Below are 22,155 nucleotides of genomic sequence, written 5' to 3' on the forward strand. Positions count from 1 at the left end.
CCCAAATTTATTAAAGCCACAGACAGACATAAGCAGGAAATTCCCTTGGTAAGTTTGTACTTCAGGGGACTTTAGTCTTGAAGTTTTTTTGCCATAACCTTTAGACAAGTCCAAACATAATTTTTCAGTAACAGGACAGACTTTTCTGGTACTTTTTCTTGATGGCATGGCGTACTGCATAACCCAACTTGATATTGTTAGCAGTTAATAGATTTTCTTGGTTATCTACATCCAATCGAGATACATTGTGTTTCTCCCTAAAGCTCTTCAGTACCTCTGGTTTCAAAAACTTTCCTGCCAAAGCTAATAAAATGGATACCAGTGAATCACAGAGAAAAGGTGCCATGGGTGCTTCATTTTGGAACATTGTGAGAAAAAATTCCAGCTCTGATGCCAAAGAGTGGAAGAATGTCAATTTTACTTCTAGAAGATTATCTTCAAGAGCAGTTTTCACTACACTGAAAGAGACAGATGAAATAGAAACTTCACTAACAAATTTCTTTAAATGGGGTAACGTTTTCATGGCACGCTCAGCAACTGCAGTATTCCATCTAATTGCACAACATTTCTTGTAAAAAAGCTCTGATCCAGTTATTCTAATGTAATCTGCCCTCCTTGCAGGTACATGCTTAAACAGTAACTGTGCCTAAAAAAACTAACAACGTCCCATTGTGTAGCAGAAATTCCAATTTTGAAAGCACCATGGACCATATGAAGCTCACTGCTACCAATTTCTAGCAACGATGGCGAATCTTCACCAAAAGTGTCTGTGATAAGTATTTCCAAAGCTAAAAAAAATGCCCAGTTTATGTTGAAGGCATCCATAGATACTTAAAATTAAATGCACCTGTCGGTATAATCCGAACGTGGGAAGTACATGCTGCAGCACGTCACGTCAGCAGGATAACAGACCAGCTTGAACCAGTTTGTATCACGTGATTTGAAGCCACTTCCGAATCCAATGGAAAATAAAAGAAAATGGATGTGGGAACTGTTCGTTATTCGCCATTCAAAAATAAAAATGGGAGGGGATACACTTGATGCTACGTCAATGCAAGCTGATCAATAAACAAAAAACGTATTGCCAACTACAACCTACCAAACAAAAATTCCCTGATTTTTAAAAAAATCCCTGATTTTTCCCTGATTATTCCCTGATTTTTTCCAGGTTTTCCAGGGTCGGTAGACACCCTGGTAGTTGTGAAAAGAAAGCATTACACTTATCTTGTAATCGTTGTTGCACAACTTACGTTGTGACTGGTTTTACAGTATCTGTCAGAGGAGTCATGCAAAAACAAATGCAGACTTGAAACTCAGGGTTGGGTTTGAATATTAGCACAGTTTTTTTTTCTTTTTTTACAGTTTTATTACAAATTCACACAATTTGAACTTAATTTATGTTGGTACCGTAGCAGAAAAATACAAAATTTCGATGTATTATTAATTTCAATAATTTACACTGTCTTACAAAATACATACATATATTATTTACACGTGGCATAATATACAATCACATTTCACAACCAAAAGTTATCCTCTTTTTTTTACCTTTTATATGGTATAAAAATAAATATTAACCTACTGAATTAATAGGCAGTGATAAATGCCACACATATTCTTTATTTACAATGCACAAAAGTTTTAAGCTTTGGTGTAGCTTGCATTTATTATGACAGTGTTGCAATAAAATTTATTCTTTAAAGAAAGATCCTGATGCAGAAATAAATTAGGTATACTATTCTACATAACTAAGCTAAATTAAAGGCTAAGGTTGTGCTTTTACCTTATATTGAATTTCCTGATTTGAAAAGTTAAGAATTCATTGAATGGCGATAAGCAATAGTGACCCCAAGTGCTGAAACACAAATATTTAAATTTCCTAAACTTCCCGCAAGGTATGTTTTAGTGATCAGTTAAGTGATACTTACTTTAATTTTTGACCAACATTTTTAAAAGAAGGTTTTGTGAATGATCTATTGCAGGGTTTCTACAGGTAACAAAAGTCACAAAAGTAATTAAATTGGATAACTGCTCTTGAAAGTCTTGATAAAGTCCTGAAATAAACAAAAAACTGCACTGGGAGTACGAAACTTTGATTTTCAGCAGCCAATTGCTAACTTGCATTTTGTTTTTTTGACACCTCTCTTAAATTTGTAGTCAGTCATACATCCTTTTTCATCATGTGGAAATTTCTCCGAAAAGGTTTTATCTTTCTAACCCAAAATCGGCAAGTTCCAGAAAATATATCTATTTTACTATTACGTTAAATGTTTCTTATTATAAACAAAAAAAAATACTCTAGATAAAAATAGCTGTAAGATATTTGTATTAAAAATTAATTAAAAAGTCCTGAAATTGGTTCACAATGTATTTGTAGACTTCTGTATTGTCTCTGTTATGATTTTAGCACTTGGTTCAACATTGCTAATAGCAATAACAGTTTGAAACTTAATAATATTTTACAAAGAAAGTATTAATTTGTAGCTGTTTCAAACCTTACAGATTCCATTGCTACTTTTAATTGACATTGATTGTCAAATAATTTTAAACAGTTTACACGGTTAATAAAGGTTTAATTTAGTATAGTAATAAAAACAATGAGTAATGGTTTAATTTCTAAAATGTGAGCTATTCAGACAACTGGACGTGTTAAGATTATAATAACTTAAGGTTTATTTTTAAATATTCACATATTTTTCTTTCAGTTTTGATTTTGAAAGAGTGAAAAGACAATCAATGCATTACTCTTTAATGCAATAAGGAATGGTGGAAGGACAGAGGAAGATGAAGACATTTTACTTGGATGACCCGGCCACAGGCTGGAAAAAGTTGATGATGATGATGATGATGATGATGATGATGATGATGATGATGCTTTAATGTATTTTGTTCAAACGTGGAGTATTAAAAAAATGTTAGCTGAATCATGTTAAGATGCCAAGAGCTGCAGGTGAACGAAATAATGAAAATCAGCTCATTGTTTCCGCCATTCAAGAGGCGAACTGAACATAAACGAAAGTCAGTTAACGAGTGCAGCTGGCTGGCCTGTCTGAGTGAGAGAGAAGATATTTCTTGCTGAGGTCCCCTCTTGGTGAATACTACAAAAATCGCCTAGCAGACGTTAAAAGTCGGTGAATAATCCAATTACACTGCAAAATAAAAATAACGGTTACAACCTGAGGTAGCGTTTCAAAGTACGAGCAGTTTCGAGCTTTTATTTTCCACACCACTTGTTCCCACTGCAACAACAGAAGTTTATAACACTATACTCAAATAGTTACTTGCTATATAAAAAAAAATTACGCTGCGTATCTTCAACGTTGTCCGCAGCATGAAGGAGACTGAAACACACTAGAATTTTAGTAAAAAAAAAAAAATAATCTTTGGTATTTTCTCGTTTTGGTGAGTGGAATGAAGACGCACAGGGATGGTGCGCCGATGCTCTGAGGTTGAGTTCGAGCGCGGGGCGGCGAGGAAGAGCGGCCCCTCACAGCTCCGTGGTCTCCAGCTTCTTCGCGATGAAGGGGTTGCTCAGCTTGTCCAGATGCTGGTACAGGTTCTGGTGGAACAGGAGGCCGCCGGACCTGTTCAGGTCGTTCTGCTCTTTGAGGCCGGCCGCGTCCGGCCGCATGTTCGAACGGCTGGAACGAGAGGAAACACACGTCTGTGCAAACAAAAATTGTAGATGTTCGTTCGTTCGTTCAGAATCTTAAATCTCAGAAAATTCTTCACCGATTTGCTTTGAAAATTTGAAGGAATGTTGCATTCCAATACAAACAAGTTTTTATATACCTTTGTCACACCTGTGACATGTAAGAAGATAGATAAAAATATAGATTTTTAATATTTTCATTGCTATAGAGACATATATAGAGAGATGTAAAGATATACATAGAGATATAGATAGAGAATTAGAGAGATGGATGCTTTGTACAGTAGAACCTTGATTAATGGGGGGGAAGGGTCAGCTTGGATAAGCAAAAATCACGGATAATCGAATGAAAATGTATTTAGGTTATACCATGGGGAGGAAACTGGTATAGGAATCGGTTGCAATGTTATGTAGCTTTTTTTTTGGTAGTTTCTGTTATTCCCGTGCCAGCGGAAAGTATCGCTAGTTGTAACATATTAGATCATACTGGAGACTTTTGACAATTATATTTTTACATATTAACGTAAATAAGTAGCTTTTAACAGAAATATTAATAATTTTTATTTTTAAATTCAAAACTATGTTTTACTTAAGTTATAAGTAATATTGTAATTATATATTTGACACATGTAGTCATAGTAGTGTGTTTGTTTGTGTTTGTAAGTTGGAATTAACGTGCATCTACGAACATACAATTATTTTTCATTTGGAATATTTAATTTACACAGTTGGAGATATACCTACTGATAAAACATGAAACTAAAGCCAGACTTTGCATGGAGAGGGAGGCGAGTGCAGTGGCATGCAGGTTGAGGACATGCGTTGTGATTGTGCCGTTTGGTTTGGTTAGGCATGTTTTTGTGCTCTGGCAGAGCAGTGAATTGTAAAGCCGTAATATCCTATGAAAAGAGCCGCATGCGGCTTGCGAGCCACGGTCTGCGACCCTAGCTCAAGGGGAATGATCCAATAGTTCCATTCGTATTCATTTCTTTGCTCTTGTTGATAGACGATACCTACGGACAAGAAATGAAAAATTCCATTGACCTTTATGAAAAGAAATTACATTTAGTGCTGGGAAAAATTGTATCCTATGTTGCATATGTAAAATTTAATTCTTGAGGAAAGTACTATGAAAACACAAACATTTATAAAAATGTTTACAGATTTCCAATTTCATAGTAACTACAAAAATGATAACTTTTATGTACAAGTTCTTGGCAATTGTTGCGGGAGTAATTTGGTAGACATTAATTTAGCAGCTTCTGCGAAACAATCAATGTACATATTTATCAAGATCTTTGAGAATATAACTTTTTGTCACATGTGGATTTTTATTGGTGACTTTTGTTTTTAATGATACTTTCCACATGTGCCTATGTGCAGGGCAGAAATTTAGGATAGGTTTGCGAGATACATATGGGTAAAACATATACCGTTATTTTCACACTCGATTATAATTGTGCAAAATTTGTATGTAACAGGACAATTGAGAGTTTTTTAAAATTTCGGAAAAGGTATACCTTTTTACAGATAAATGTGCATAGTCTATATTAGCCTGCCACTATAGTTCAGCCCCATGATATTTTGACACATTTATTGTAATATTTAGCATGGAAAATGGATTGTGTTTTGCGGAAACAATGGAATAGTCCGTATTCAATTTAATGTTAAGTAGGTAAAGAAAAATTCCCAGTATAACTTTTGTTTTGTTAATATTTAAGAAACTGTTCGAGTTCGACACTGCCAACCACAGAAACAAATGTAATATATTTGAAATTTAAATTGTAGTTCATGTACAACCCAGCCCTCACTAACATGGAGGATTTATTATGACAGGTTCTAAGTAGGGGCCCAATTATGTGAAGATTGGTTTTTTTCTATGCTTATTTTTTCGTATAACATACCTCCAAGTAGGTCACTTGAAACTAAACTTATTTTTTCAAAAATCTCAATTGGTTACTAAAGTTTAATTGAAGTCACTTGTCATTTTTTGTACGTTTTTGTAGGTTATGACATTGATCAACATTTATTATAACTTGACATTGGTGTTAATATATTTCTTAAAATAAAAAAAAAATTTTTTGTGGTTACGTAGTTTGTGTTATGAAGAGGGGTAAAGATGACGCTGGTTATTTGGTTGCTATTCTGGAATCATATCCTTAATTGTTACCATCCTGTTTCTGAGATTGTATATTCAACATGTTTCCCTACACATGTATTGGTATTGATTATGTGTAATATCGGTTGCTTAAATTTGTCAAGTTTATATGTTCACATGTTAACTTTTATAAGCCACTTTTGTAAAATCTATTCTTTCATTTAACATATTATTCATTTGTGAGAGCTTATGGTTTTTTTTGCTTGCATTTTCATGTTTTAATAGAACTTGTTAAATGAGTGTATATACTACAGAGACTTATGAAGATGTTATTTATTTCAGTGCCTTGCTGCCTGACTAAAAATATTTGTGTTTTGTCTTATCAGAGTGATAAAAGTCGTTTCTGAACTGTAGTTGCATTGGTGACCATGGTGCTTCACAAATATAGCTGTCAGAAATTCTTACATTGTTGATGTGTCACATTGCAAATAAACTTTCTCTACACTTGCATTAAGTTAAAACTTTTTGATTAATCTAATTTCCTTTTTTTATCATCCTGTAGTGTAACCTGACAAGCAGAATATTTTTCTCCACTAATTTGTTAAAAACTTCTGTTAATTAATATTTAAAATAATAGCACATATAGGTTTTTCTGCTAAAACAAGATAATATAACTCATAAAAATACTAATTAATTAAATAGTGTACATAACAATTCAATTAGAATGCTAACTCATATTCCCAGATGAGAACATATTTTTTTAGTATATGGTATACCCTTTTGATGTTTGTAAACATGTTTTTATATTCATTAGGGAAACTTTTTAACAGAGGTGTTATTTTCTCCCCAAACCTGTCCCCTTAAAATTAGCATTTGTAAGTAAATTAAAGTTGTAAATCTGGGATAAAAAGTTGTGTATGTACTTTTGTATGAGAGTTTCTAGAATATTTAATAATAATTTCGTTTACTATGTTATGGCATGTAATTTACATTTTAAGCAAAATTCTCGTGATATCCACAAGTTTTTACAAAAGGAATATATCAATATCCTATGTCAAATCTATTGCAACTTGAAACAATGTCACGATGCGTCTTAATTTTAATATACGGAGGCGGCAGCAATTAATTATGTAACATGTTAGAACCCACATGTATATCACGTCATAAGATTAGCAGCAAATAAGTATTACATCCGAAGCTGATCCAAACTCCATTATGCTTTGACAAGAAAAAACATTTTCATGGTTACGTTACCGCTACCAAACATAAACAAACAAAAAAAAACATGAATGTGTGCGTGCGTGACAGCTTCCCACTGCGCATGCGCAAGTTGTTAGTTCTTATTTTGTCCGTGCCAGCGTCAACTTCGCTGCAAACGCTCCATAGCAGCCATGATAGCAGTCTGCTTATCGTGACACGCGTTTAACATGGGAGTTTCCACTCTTTCAGAATGATTGTATGCTCGTTGGGTTATACAATACAGCAAAATTTCATAAGTAATTTATACAAAACTAATGTACAAGATTTACTGACACTAATTATTAATTGTTTTAAATATGTATATATAATTGAAATTATTTGTAATGATCTAAAAGACACAGTTTCAATGAATAATGTGAATTATATTTACAATTTAATGTGTATATTTACGTGCAATTTAACAAATAACTTGCCTTGAATAAACAAACAATTCTGAAAATATGTACAAATGTGTGTACTAGTTACATTTTAGTAAAGTACGTAGTCTGTTACAAATTTTTGCTTTTTACTTTTGGAAACTACCTTTCTTATTTCTGTTTTCATATTCCTTGAAGTCTAATACGGGCAATTCTAGTATTTTTCTTTGTCGGTTCATTTCCACTTTTAATAATACATAGTTTATAGTTTTACTACTTATCCTTTCCCTAATGAATTACACTTCGCGGGCTTGGTTTTGCCTGCTTCCCCCCCCACCCCCACCCCCCAATCTTTCCCTTCCAGGCTGAAAAATATTTTTTCAGAACCCGGTTAACAGAATGCCTGGTTAATCGGGTCATGGATAATCAAGGATCTACTATATATGTGTACCTACTTCAAACATATTACAAAAAAAAAATGATTGAGGCATTGCAACACATTCCAGCACTAGCAGTAGGTGATGTAATTAAAGGGGGTTGGTCTGGACCAGTTTAATTTTTCAAATGTTGACCATATTTTCACTACGGCTTATTACATTTAATAACTCAAAAGGTAGGGATGATTTTATGGTTTTATTGTTTATGTATTTATACTTTGTCTGTGTTCATCAAAATAGTTTCTTTTTAGCTGACACATTATGTACTACAATAATATCATTAGTAAAAATTTAATAAGCATTTCTGGAACAGAACTATTAATAAAAACAAATCATCAAATTTTTGTGTGTTTGAAAAATGTGCCAAGTCATTAATGTAAAAACATCATAACTAATAACAAATGCAAGATTAAACTATATGCAATATAAAGAGATGCAATACTAATTTAATTCATTTTGCTACAAAATTCATGCTAAACAAATTACATTCAATGAATTTTACATGGAAAAAGATAAAAAAATTTGGAATTTGAGTTAAGTTTTGTCGAACTGCTAATTATTTTCATGTTTTTGTTTGCATTTTTGTGCTAAATGGTGTATTAACTTGTATTTCAATGTTACACGTTGTGTTGACCTGTTTTGCGATGTTATTTCACTTTTATCGCAATTCAGTGTATAATCTTTTCCTTATCAATAGGGCATTGAACTTAGCTTTTAACTCTCGGGGTTCTCACACTCTTACTCTAGACAATTTCCCTGAGTTTTCCCTGGCCAACCAAATAAATAAATGGTCGTGTGGACACTACAGGCATTAAATGTGAAGCTTCACACACAGGGATAGAAAATACTGCAGGGCACTCAAATATTTAAAACATGTGTACAAGTGTGTAAGTATACAAGCAAGCAGGTGAGTGTACAGGTATGTGAGTATATAAGAATGCATGCAAGTATGTGAGTAGTAAGTATGCTTGTACACAAGTATGCAAGTAGGCAAACATGCCATCATGCACCGTTGCAGTCATCTGGGGTTTGATTTGATGGCTAAATCTTATACATAACTTCATGTGGCACTTTTTTTACCCTCTCATCGTTACACTCATGATGACATCGATTCAACTTACCTTTTGGTTCCAAAGAAGTTTCACTAACCCCCTAAATGATGTACTACTTTACTAAAGTATTGTATTCCCACCTGTTGCAGGTTCCTAGTGGGCGAACTATAAAGGCAGTTCCATTTCCCGTTTGATGTGTTGTGTCGTTGGTAACTGCATTTTCGTCAAGCGAATCCCTCTCCGATGCTTGGCTGTAACAGACAGTAATGACAGTTAGCTTGAGCACGATATTTAATGCTGTTTGATTGGAAGGAAGAAAGTAAGTATAAAAATCACTGCCCCTACCTTGTAGAATCTTCTTCTTCCTTGTACCATTCATTCTCGTATGCTTGCAGCCATATGGGGTTTGAGCCTTCTACGCTGTGCTTGTTTGTGTTGGGTACTCTGCCGGTCACATGGTTCAGATCTGACTCATTTGAACCTGAAAAAAAAAAAAATGACAAAGCAGTAATGATTGAAAATGCAAGGGACAATTAACATTCTTAATTGGGATAATTAACATTCTTAGTTCACAAGGAATGGTAAAATGTTTGCACACGCACACACTTATATGGACACACACACACATACACACACATGTACACACACAGACGTACACACGTTTGTTTGTCTGTCGTGTATGTGTTCCAATACCATTCTTCCGATTGCGATGAAACTTTGGTGAGTTGTTGTGTGCATGCCTGTGAAGGTTTCTGAATCAGTATGATCATTTTAAAATAGGTGGCAATAATAATAATAATAATAATAATAATAATAATAATAATAATAATAATAATAATAATTTTTTTTTGTAAAAAGTGAACTGACAAAGTATTTAGATGTGAGCCACTTTGGACTTAAGTGGCAGGCCGGGGGATGAGAGGTGGCTACGCTGTGCTGGGTACTGGCAGGTTTTGCAGCTGACAATGTCACTAGTTGGGAGTGAAACGTACAGACAAGGCCTCCCCAGGCTGATGTAGTCTGAACAATTTTCAATGCTGTAACCGTACACTATTTTGACATGATTTTATTCGGGAAAACTTGCTTAAGTTTTATTTTATAATAGTTATTTTACATTTAACTGAACATCATATGCTATTTTGGGTGTTTTTGTAATTTTTACTTAGCATCACTGTAATAAAAAAATTATATGTGTATATGTAAAATTATTCAAGTTATTTTATGAAATAGACTAAAGTGTTTTTCAGACTTATTATGGGACTGTAGAAATCTCTTAACATATTCACTGGATATTAAGCATAATCAAGTAAATAATACACATTCCTTTTGAGAAATATACATTTCTGTGCATTCCATTCGCCTGCTCACCAACTGAACTAGTAGTCAAACCTCAATAATAATACAGGTTTGATATTTCATTGCAAGCTAATAAATATGTTCCAATTCAGAACCCTCCCTTAACATATTGAATAATTTCAACAAAAGTGACGTATCTGTTAGGAGTAAAAAATTGAAAATTAGAGACACTGCATTGTTTTCAGGAGCGTACGCATAATTTAATTTCAGGGGGGGGGGAGGGGATAGAACAACTTTGCCCGCTTTTTTCCTTCTAATTTTTTCCCTTTTGTTAGTGGGAATGATAGGTTTTCAGGATTTTGGAAAAAAAAAAAAAAGGAGGGAAGGGGAAGAAAGGGGAGAAATATGCTTCCCCCCCAGCTCTTGTTTGTGATTGTGTGCATGGGCAGGAATGTGACGGTCCGGTCGGCAAGCGGCGGTGACGCCTCACCGAAGGCGGCGACGGTGGCGGCCTTGAGCTGGCGCTGGAACCTCAGCCGCTGCGACAGGCAGATGGACGTCACGAGCACCAGCAGGAGTCCCAGGAAGAGCGTGGAGCCCGCCAGCCACGTCAGCATCATCACCTCCGAGTCGCCCTTCAAGAGCTGGGCTTCCGCCGGCTGGGTGTCCAGCACGTTGAAGTCCTGGCGGGCAGTGGCGTAACCAGGATATCTTTATTTTTTCCCTCCCCCATCATGTTTTTCTCAAATATGTTTCAAGTACTTGGAAGTTCTCTTTTACTCAAGCCCACTGCCTTTGATAGATACTAACTACTTATTCATTGCCTCATTATTATTATTCCTCGTCATTAACATCGTTTGTTATATTTCATTGCTGAATCTCATTCCACATTTTCTCCAGTATGTTAATCCCAAGGCCTCTTGTTGTTCTTGTCCATCAACAGTTCTGTATCTCAGAATCAAATGATGTCTCCATGGGCAGTGGCGTAGCCAGGATTTGCATATGGGGGGTGTTAAGAAGCATGCCCCCCCCCCCCCCCCAAACGTATTAAAGCGGGGGGTCCGGGGGGCCCCTCCCCCGGGAAAATTTGGATTTTAAGGTGTAAAATAGTGCTATTTTAGCAGTTTTCGGTTCTTAAATTTAAATATTGTAATGGTAAAAATTTTATTAATTTTAATATGAAATTAGTTTGAGTGATGAATAAGAAATTAATTAAAGATTTGGTGATAAAAGGGGGGGGGGGGGGGTTAAACCCCTAACCCCCCCCTCCTTCCCTGGCTACGCCCCTGCTGGCAGGCAGTCAGCCGTACTTCATCCCTCTCAGAGCACGTTGCAAGCATTCGAACCTCAGCAGAGTCCCGACAATCCAGTACTAGATCGGACCGGACCTTATATTGGAATGAATTTGCCTTCAAAAAGCACCAAATACAAGTTGTAATTATATAAAACTATAAAAAAATCAAAATTTTTTTAAAAATACTAGCTGCCCGACCCGGCTTCGCACGGCTATACTAATGGAAAAAAATTAAGCCACATCTCCCATTTACAGTAATGGTAAATATAAAAAATTCAGTGAAAATTTATTACAATGTACCGGAGAGAAAATGAATAGCACCGATGGTTTCCCGACTCGTGCACGCAACGTACAACTGATGTACCCGTACTTCGCTACGGCAGTCTACAGGCAGATCACTCTTGCGCCGCTCATTATACATGCCCCTCCTTGTAGGTACGCCACTGCCGCGCGATGCCCGTTGCCATGGAGACGCAGAAGGCATGAACAATGCAAAATCCTGTTCTCATGCAGACAAAGTACCCACTGTTGCCTGGTTTTAACCACCCATTGGATCTAATTTTCGGAAAAAGGTCATCCTGCATAACATAAGGAACATTACTGTGAAGTTTCAAATTTTTTACAAATATATACTTGAAAAAAAAGGCAATTTTTGATATTTAAAGTACCCGCAAAATTTCAACGGTGATGAGGACTGCACTAACAATGAAATAGTCGTTGCCATAGAAACGAATGAAGCATCAACAAAGCAACAGCCGTTGCCATGGTGATTTCCTACCAAAAATAGAAATTAAAAATTTTGTCTAAAAAATAAAAAAAAAATTTAGGGGTGGACTACCCCTAACATTTAGGGGGATGAAAAATAGATGTTGGCCGATTCTCATAGATACCGGATAAGCACAAAAAATTTCATCAAAATCGGTCAAGCCGTTTCGGAGGAGTATGGCAACGAAAACTGTGACACGAGAATTTTATATATAAGATAAATACAACCTTTTCCTACAGTTGAATTTTACTTTTAATACTACTGTACATGGATACCTAACTTTTTTAGCTTGCGAACTGATTTAGGATTAACAAATCAAAACAGCTTTGTGATTAAAAATAAAATAAAAATTTATTGATTAGTAAATCCTGCTTTTTTTTTAATCCCTGACCGGATTGACCGGGTCTCAAGACAAGCTGGATTAGTGGGACTGTACTGTTGAATGTCGGGCAAACGGAACCAACGACGTTTGTGCCTGATGACGGGAACATAAGTCAGTTCCCGAAACGTCGCAACTTTTGTCACTGGAAACCTGCTGTGTTCGTCAGTGCTATCGTCGTTGTGTTGCCCATAATACTTGTTTATCTTCATCGTTGTGTTTATATGTTTGTTGCGTTGTCCAGGTTTGTTGTCTGCCTGCATTTAATCTGTCTCGTTGTTGTTAGCACACTGTGTGTAACAACCCAGATTACAGCCTTCCTCATGCAATCCAGTAATATTCATTGGTTATAAATTTTTTTTGTCAAATTTCAGGTTTAATGTAAAGTTTTTTTCCTTTTAAAAGTTATTGTAAACGTAAATATCCGGGTTTATTGTTTTTATTTTCAAAATTCAAAAATTTATATTTCAAGGTTTTTTTTTTTTTTTTTTTTTTGCTGGCTTCTTTGTGTGGGAAGGCGTGCTGACGTGATTCTTTTTTTTTTCCATGACCGAGGCTTTGTTTCACACGCTAGGCGTGTGAGTCACAGTCACGGGACTGTGAGAAAGAGAAAAAATCGCTGCGTCGTGGGAACAGAAGTAAGCATTTCGTGGAAGCCTCTGTTACCATGAATAACTTTGAAAAAAGAAAAACTTTAAATCTAACCTGAAATATGACAAAAAATTTATAACAAATTATTATTGATGAATGGCATGGGGAAGGCTGTAATCTGGGTTGTTACATGTGTTCTTCTGTGTTGTTATATTATTTTTCCATGACTTAAGTTTCTTCAACGGAACTCTTGTACTGTATGATATTTATATGATGAACATTTTTTGTCAATGCTGTTGTTGTTGTGTTGTCCATAATACTTGTTTAGTTTCATCGTTGGTTCCGTTTGCCCGACATCAGCTGATTCCGTCTTGTTTCCTGTGAATTATTTGCATATTTTTATTTATTTTTTATTTTTGGAATATTTCCATGACAAACTGTGCAAAACTGCAATGGCGTATGTCCAAGAAACTGCATTAAATAAAGACGAAATATTATGCTGTCGATGTCGAGTTTCGAAAGTACTTTTGGGACTGGGATTTTCTCTGGTAGGAATACAATCTCTTGTAACAAGTCAGGCTACCAAAGAAACGGTGGGTGGAACCAAAAAAAACCTTCCAGGTGGTTTTTTTTTTTAGTTTTAAGCGTTTTAGTTTTTAGTAACTGTAGCATTATCATTTCACCATGTTATAAATAATGCTCAAACCAACATATATTTTATTTTGCTTTTGTACATAATATATTTGAATTAAGTGTGTATCAGTCAGTGAGTGGTTGTATACCGATGGTGTGTGTTCAACCATTTATCGGTATATATTTTCTTGAAGTATTATTGATGGTTGAATTTTAGTCAGAAACTTTTGTTTTGTAGTATTTTAGAAGTTTTTGACCCTAATGATAGGGAGCACCCCTACAAAAGTCCCTTCCTGTGGTCCTACCTTGAACAGGCGGTCGAGCCTCTCTATGTTCTGGTCGATCAGCCACAGCACGTCGCTCACTTCCATGATGGAGTGGTCTCGCTGGCTCACAAAGTGCAGGTACAAGTCTGTCTTGGTTTTGTCGACTGAAGCGTCATCATTTTCGTGTACTTTGAACTCGTCTACATTTACTATGGCACCAGTCACGTTTCCAAGCACCCTGAAAAAAAATAATTAATTATTCAAACAACCATAAAATTATACACTTGTATTTTTAATTTAAAAAAAATTAATTAATAAATTTTTAAATATAGGGACTATATGAAAATTATTGTTTCAAGTACCTAATATTATTTATTCTACTAATTTTCTTCAGTTCAATTTTCTTGACATATGTAAACTACTTTATATGTTGATAATATGCTCATAAACACATAATTTGAAGTTATAGGCTTACTGTAGAACACTACCGCAAACTCTTGGAGTGATGTGAATAAGTTATAATATACCAGTAAAGTTTGTTTTTTATTTATTAAGTGCGATTGATAGTTGTCCTCTGTTTCTGGTTTTTAGTTATCATAAATACTGCACCACTGGCATCAAAATGAACACCCCTAATGTTCAAATAGCTTGCAGCTAAGCATCAACCATGTTAAACTCCGTATTCCAGAGCCAAACAGGCCGAAGTCCCAATTCGCCATTTTCTTTTTTTGATTATTGCAGATTATGTCTTAAAAGTTCATTTTCTGTTAAACCATAACATTGCAGATCACTCACAAATTTTTCTGAAGCATTTAGCTAGTGTTATGAGATCCTAAATCCAAAACTTTAGCTGAGCTAGAGAAACGTACTGTATTGATCTGTGTATGGGTATCACATTTTATGCATATTTTTAGTTTTAAAAAATGTATAGCGGATTTATAACTTTCGGTAAAAAAAAATATAATAGCAGTGTGTTGTTGAGCGTGTGTAAATAACTCTCCTGTGTTGGTTTTTAATATGTATAACATCACGAGCAATAAAAAAAGGTTTACAAAAAGAGGACCGTGTTTCTTACGTGCAATAAAGACTTAACCTGTATTAAAATGTATTCTACTGGAGACAGATATTTGTTGCGATCTGTATTCGAGGGCTACCCTTACAGCAAAAAAAAAATTGGATTTTTATGACCAACATTATAGGTGCGACCATTCTGCGGGTAAATACGGCGAGTCCAGTTACAATGTTATGCACCCGTGGCTGTTGGAAAAAAAAGTCACTCATTAGGAAGAAATTAATAATAAGTCTCGGGAACACGCCCATGGAGGCATCATTTGATTCTGAGATACAGAACTGTTGATGGACAAGAACAACCAGAGGCCTTGGGATTAACATACTGTGGAATGAGATTCAGCAATGAAATAGAACAAACGATGTTAATGACGAGGACTAATAATAATGAGGCAATGAATAAGTAGTTAGTATCTATCAAAGGCAGTGGGTTTGAGCAAAAGAGAACTTCAAGTACTTGAAACATATTTGAGAAAAACTTGATGGGGGAAAAAAATAAAGAAGAAAAAAATTAGAAAAAGGAAGTGACAGTGGTGGTAGCAGGAGGGGGGTGGGAGATAGTGGGAAAAATCACCCCGGAAGTTATAAAAAAAATATGTGGGATTGCAGTGAAAGCAGTTTATTTTCATTGATGCAAGGTGAGCTGTTACAACACCTGGAACAAGTCACACAATAAGTTATGCAAGTTGAGAATAATAAAGTAACTGTCTAAACCCTTTGTTGTTAATGAAAGTTTTTCGAATACAAATGAATTTTTTTTTTTAATCCCCTCTTGAAATTGATTCCTGTATCCACCAATGGGAATCAGTGAGAGAGGTAGTTTACATACACATGAAATATTAGATGTAGAAGAAAAAAATTGTCACTGAAAAGCCAGCAAAGTTATTGGTAGTTGATAACATTGATGACCGAGAAGTGTAAAACAGGTTCTCTGAATTTCAAGGAAAGACAAGATAAGGGTCGATGATGTACAAGCCAGAGCAGGAGAAAATAAATCGAAGGAGCATGTCAGGAAAAAGAGAATAAGATTACCTACTAACAAAATTAATAACAGCTGCAACGTACAAGAAACACCCCCCAAGATATACAAGTTAGAGGGAGAAAAAGCACATTGCTACAAGTTTGCTAAAAGATGGGAATGGTAAGGAAAAAGGGTAATAGCAATCCTTTCATACTGCTGAACCTTTCACTGGCTGGTGATTCTACTGGGTAGAAATGATTTACCGCCAACAGCAAACAACTTTCCAGTACTGATAATCACACTAAGCAACAACACTCTGTATTCAGTATAAAAATCAGTAAAGTTTACACACTTACTGGAAATTCATCCACACAGAGTTGTGTACATGTTTTAAAATCTACTTGCACAGTTTTAATCAAAAAATTTTAATTAAGAAATGCTTTTTCAAAGTCATAGTATATTAGATAAAAAACATCAGCTGTAAAATGTAGAAGCAAGTGTAATAAAAACATAATACTATAAAAATTGTAAATCGTTATCAAAAATAAACGGATGATGTGTACGACTACGTAAGTGCAGCATAATGCATGATATTGTTAAGAAAAATGTAGGTTTTCAAGCAAGAATGAAATTCCAATTCAAAGTAGTACTGAAAACTATCAAGAGTCATACGTATACTTACTCTCTGAACACATCAATTCTCTCGCGAACCTCCGGAGGATGTTGTCGCAGCACAAACTTCACCCTCTGGTCCTCCCGCAACAAGTAGATGAAAACCCGGGCCAGATCCTCAAGACCTGCCGAGTCGTTTGCGAGGACCTGTGTGGAAGAGGTGTTATTGATAGTCTAGAAGGAAATCCAACTAGACATGACATTACGAAGGAAAGTAAAAACACGGAAGACAATAAATAGGCCTGACTGACAATCTTAAACAAAATAAAGGCAAATGAAGTCTTTTGTGCATGGATGTAAATCCTGGTGGGCTCCCCCCCCCCCCCTCGCCACAGAATCAATAAGCTTCTCACTGAGGGGGCCCGCTTCTGCTTTAAAATATTAACTGTGAAGCAGGGTTGATAAACGTAAACGTCGGAACTATGTTATATGGAAAACTTTCTGTATACATGTATTTTAATGTTTTCTGCTTGTTGTTTGCATGTAGGCAAAAATATGGACAGTATACAAATACAAGCACCCTACTCAGAGTTGACTTGGGTCGGTTAAAACCCACATGCAAAACTCTTGGGCCACACGCACCCCCCTTGCGATTCCTACAGATTTACGCCCCTCTTCATTGGAGCGATAATGATAGACCTGTGAAAATATGTTTTACTGCTTAAATACCTGCTCTTTGTTGCTCATGTGAACCACTTTTGAGCCGGAGATGTGTATCATTCCTCCGGAGTGAACACCTTTCTGAGTTCCCGCTGTAGAATAGCTAACAGACTACCAAGCTGATTAGCTAGGAGACTACTAAGCCGATGAGATAGCGGAATTCTCCCAACCGATGGGCGTGGTAGGTTATTTCAGTGTTCCCGCGAAGACACGAGGGTACAATTTACAGGATTTATTTACAGTACGTAACCTTTGTACATTTCATTTAAAATTCTCTCATAGTTTCTTCAAGTAGATGCTCTCATTTTAACTAATGTTCAGTATACATTTTTTTCATGATTTATTAAATTAATGTTTCTTTGACCTACTTATTTAAAACATTCTGCTGCATTTTGTTGGCATGGTTATAAGGATCATGGGCTTGGAAAAGAAGAGCTTTGGGTAATAACCAAATAACCCCTTCATCACCCTCTCCAAAAAAAAAGAAATGTAACTTGAAATAAACTTCTAGTGGCATTGCATATTCTGAGGATTTACAATCAGTTGAAATGATAAAGTTAAAATAGTTCTAAACATTACATCCAGAAAAAACAATCGGATGTTTGACAAAACTGACCAACATGCAACTCAAATTTGTAGGACTAACAGTAAACCTTAATAATTGCAATGACATTTAAGTTTTACATCCATGCAGAAATTTCGTTATCTCTCGTCAATATAAGTCAGGTTCAGTATGCACAAGTACGTAACACACAAAAACTTGGACTTGGGCAAATTTCTATTACCATGAAGTCAAAGTATCCTTTCATTCCTTTCTGGGGATCAAAGTTCAGCTGCACGGCACCCGATTCTCTGTCCACGAGGAAGGCCGGCATGTGAACGTTCTCCAGACCTTCCGGCGACGTCATCTGGATGTCTCCCACCTGATAGTACGTGACCACCGCATTCTCTCCCTCGTCCACATCCACAGCCTGGAACAGGCAGAAGTGATCGGTGATGCCAGGTACCAAGGGTGTATCCAACTCAAAACAGAAGGGAGGGCATTTTTTTTAAAATTCAATCTCTTTCATTTGGGAAGAGGATCCATGGTGGCATACACTAATAAACAATAACCCAAGAAAGAAGATACTTTGAAAAAACAAATAATAATTGAACAATAATACGTGAGTGTTATAAAATGTTTCAGGTTAATAATTTTAGTAATGCCTTAGAAGTATAACTTTTAACTCACAAGTACACACCTTTTTTTTAATGTATGCCCTAAACTACCTACATTGAAAATAGCATTTTCGGAAGGTTCCAAAAAGGCTGTACAAGTAATAAATATGCACTGACCACAAGTCTGTTTCAACAGAGACGTGGCATCATCAGCTAGGGAAGTTTAGAATAATCAAGTGAATATACATGCACTTGCAAGTATTTCTGGCATATTGCAAAACCATGAGAATTGGTTGGTGCATGATAAATGGATAAAGAAATTTATGACTTTGTAAGAGAAGAGGAGTAACCAAAATGAAGCTTTGTTCCATCTTTCGTGCATTCGGTCGATAGAAAACATTCCTTCAAGCGAAACAGGGACCGAATTGGTTATGCTACAACAAGGTCATTCAAGTTTTGCTCCAAGTGGTTTTCAAGAAATGCAAAACAAGTTTAATCAAGTCTTGTAAGCTATAAACTGACCTTTATGTGCATGAACTCTGCGCCAAAGTCGGCCTCAGTGGTGACGCCCCCTGTGAAAACCTTCTTGACGAAGAGCGGAGGGTTGTCATTAATATCTTCCACGTTCACCAACACTCGGAGCACGGTACTGTCTGCTGGGTCGTACGTGTCTTGGAGAGTTGGAGAGTGGATGCAGTCTTCTGTTGCCTTGACGAGTAGCTCGTAGGTGCCTTGCACTTCGCGATCTAGCTCTTGCACCACCTAGAAGCACATTATTTCACTACTAAGTAATTTAAATTACTTATATCTTTTTTTGTGATGAACTCATTTCAAAATTCTCCCTGTTAGGGCCCAGGGCCCTTGTAACTTCCCCCCACTTCCCCCCTCTTTTTTACTCTTTTCTCGACAGCACTGTTAATGACCAATTTGCACATGAATGCAAATTTAGTGCTGCTGTACCTTAACTTACATCCTATTTGGGTCAACTGCCGACGTGTTAAATGTAAGTTTTGATTTTAATAGATTGCATATGCTTTCAAATACCTAGAGTACTATCATAAAGCTAACACTTAATGCATGCTTAAAAATTCTATGTAAAATTTAGGAAGTTCAGTTTGCTATAGTCATATTCCAAAAACTTTTCTGGGGAAAGTGGCCCCCTTGGAAAATGTGGCCACAAGAGCAAATTCTCTTTTCCTCCCCCCCCCCCCCCTCCCTCCCCCTCCCCAAAAAAAAAACTGGGCCCTGGGTCAGGTGCTTCCATGAGTTATGAACTAAGACAAACTGCTTCATAAGGTAACTTAATCCAAAGCAAGATCATGCTCAAATGTGCATTTTTCATCAATCTTTTGTATGTCTGCTGCTTTATTTCATGATTTGAAACTGGTATTTTGATCAGCCCTTATCTAATTATTATATGACTTGCTGTTTTTCAACAGAAAAAAAAATCTAATACAGTTCAAAAATTTATTAGATATAAACCTTAGATGATTGAAAATGGCTAGAGGGCTTTAAAATTTTCACATGAGTAAAATACATTTTTTACTTTGCTCAGAGGAATGTTAATGAATAGTTTTAGCTGAAATGCATTTGGATTTATTCAGTTTAACAACAATTCAGCCCATCAATTAATTTTCTGTGAGGAATTATTTCTGAGCAACCTTAGAAACTGTGGCTGTAAACTTTCTTTCACATTTCCATACATTTTGCTTCATACTATTCTCACATCAAACCTAGATTGCATTACATACCTCGAAACAGAATAATGTGCATTGTGTAATGTTATTTATATACTTCAACAAATCTTAAGATTGTTTATAATCCTTATATATAGAGACAAGATTCATTATTTTATATTTAGACCAAATGTGTTTTTAAAACAGGAGAATTCAGTGTTTTTTTTTTATGAAATGAATTCTTTTTATTCATAAAAGACAGCATATTATTCAATAACTTAAATGTTTTATGCTACCTACTTATTTCACAAAAAAACTATATAATTTTGACTAATAAATTATTCACATTTACAATACATATAATGTTTTAGAATAAGCAAGTCTAAGTATTCAGAACAAAAAAAAAAATTGTCAAGTATTTGTGTTTTTTTTAAAAAATGTACTAACATCGTTGACGTCAGCCGGGGCTTCGCCCCACGTGCCTGATCATCCTCCATTCCCTTTCCCACCACCTTTCCTACCCGGCATTTGTGTCGTGACGTACGTAGCCGTGTGAGATTCAAACTGCGCGCCACGAACTACAGCAAGAGGGCGCTTAGATGCAGTGCACCGCACCCCTATATGTGTTAATAATTATTGTAACCCTTTTCTTTTCGCCCCAAAATAGTGTCACGACGATTATGTATGTGAGTGCTTTTGTTTCATTAATTTATGATGTTTTTGTAATAAAATACGTGCAAGCACGGACAAGGACGCTCCCTAGCGGGTGACGGAGGAACTAGCATATAACATGATTTAAACTGTTTTCTACCATATAAGTAATAATTACAGACGGTCTGGTCATGGGTGAGATGTGCTAATTTTTATAAAGAGTTCATGTTATTTTCAATAATAACCCGGGGCACGCAATAGCTAAGATGTTAACGGTAATTGTGTTCGGCGCGAAGGGCGCCATGTTGCCTGCCGCAAGCCCTTGTCTCAGCCCAGTCTCCTTCTACAGCCGGCCGAGAGCGGACGTCTCTGCAGACACCCCGAGGACATCACTGTTGTTTCACCGAGAAGTAGTTCTGTTAAGTAATTTATTCAAATCGTTTTCATTCTATCCTCGGAGCCTCTCTCGGTCGGAGAGACTGCTTAATTAATAATTCTCCGGAGTTTTTGGTCATCCGCGTATTAAGTAACGACTTGAGGCGACCTCGTGTGTGGTTCGCCTCCTCACCTAAATCGCTTCGTGCCTCGGGCGTTTTATAACAGTATCAAGGAAGGAGTGTATAAGGGCATGTAACGTGAGTAAATAAAACCAACTTAATTGAGTCACGTGTCTTTGTGTTTGGGGGGGCCAAGTGGGTCCTTAACCAGTCAGTGGCGTGTGGGACGCCCTAAGAGCCCACTGCGATTAATTAGAAGCGTGCCCGACGCTGAGAGCGAGCTTGGTTAGGAACAGGTGTGCATTAAAAATCAGGAGGGCTAATATCTCGCCGCACACGGGCCACGTAACGCCCTGAGTTAGAGTTTCAAGCCGGGTCCACGTGCCCACTCACGTGGTGGCGCCCACTATTTTCACCAGTAATTCGAACCTTAACACCGGTACGCCCTCATCGTAATGAGTTACTAATAATAGTTGCTAGATAAAAAAAGTTTTTTTTTTTCAATCTCTTTAGTGCATACATTTTTGTATAAAACTTCATGAGGAATAAATTACATTCATTGAACTAAAAATAATATTAAAGTATTATTGTTTTGTGATACAAGTTAAGTTTTGATTAAAAATGTTGTGAAAATTTTTATGATTTTAGTTGCATTTCAGTGCTTTATGGTTTATTGACTTAAATTTTGGTGTTATGGTGTACTGAAATATTGTTCGGTGTTATTTTGGTTTT

General features: G+C 36.1%; 1 protein-coding gene across 2 annotated transcripts in view; it reads right to left on the bottom strand.

Moving 5' to 3' along the window:
* Positions 1 to 1,311: 1,311 nt before the first annotated feature.
* The window catches only part of LOC134543115 (cadherin-23), a 123,960-nt gene continuing 103,116 nt past the window's right edge, over positions 1,312 to 22,155 (bottom strand). For both annotated transcript variants that reach the window (XM_063387940.1, XM_063387941.1), the window contains 8 exons: positions 19,122 to 19,361; positions 18,227 to 18,412; positions 16,792 to 16,928; positions 14,120 to 14,318; positions 10,642 to 10,834; positions 9,201 to 9,336; positions 8,996 to 9,106; positions 1,312 to 3,641 (listed from right to left, as the gene is read on the bottom strand). In XM_063387940.1, coding sequence (XP_063244010.1) covers positions 3,488 to 3,641; positions 8,996 to 9,106; positions 9,201 to 9,336; positions 10,642 to 10,834; positions 14,120 to 14,318; positions 16,792 to 16,928; positions 18,227 to 18,412; positions 19,122 to 19,361 — 1,356 coding nt within the window. In that variant the 3' untranslated portion in view covers positions 1,312 to 3,487. The remainder of the gene's footprint in view (positions 3,642 to 8,995; positions 9,107 to 9,200; positions 9,337 to 10,641; positions 10,835 to 14,119; positions 14,319 to 16,791; positions 16,929 to 18,226; positions 18,413 to 19,121; positions 19,362 to 22,155) is intronic.

The sequence above is a fragment of the Bacillus rossius genome (genome assembly GCF_032445375.1).
Source record: "Bacillus rossius redtenbacheri isolate Brsri chromosome 9 unlocalized genomic scaffold, Brsri_v3 Brsri_v3_scf9_2, whole genome shotgun sequence".
NCBI classification, from domain to species: domain Eukaryota; kingdom Metazoa; phylum Arthropoda; class Insecta; order Phasmatodea; family Bacillidae; genus Bacillus; species Bacillus rossius.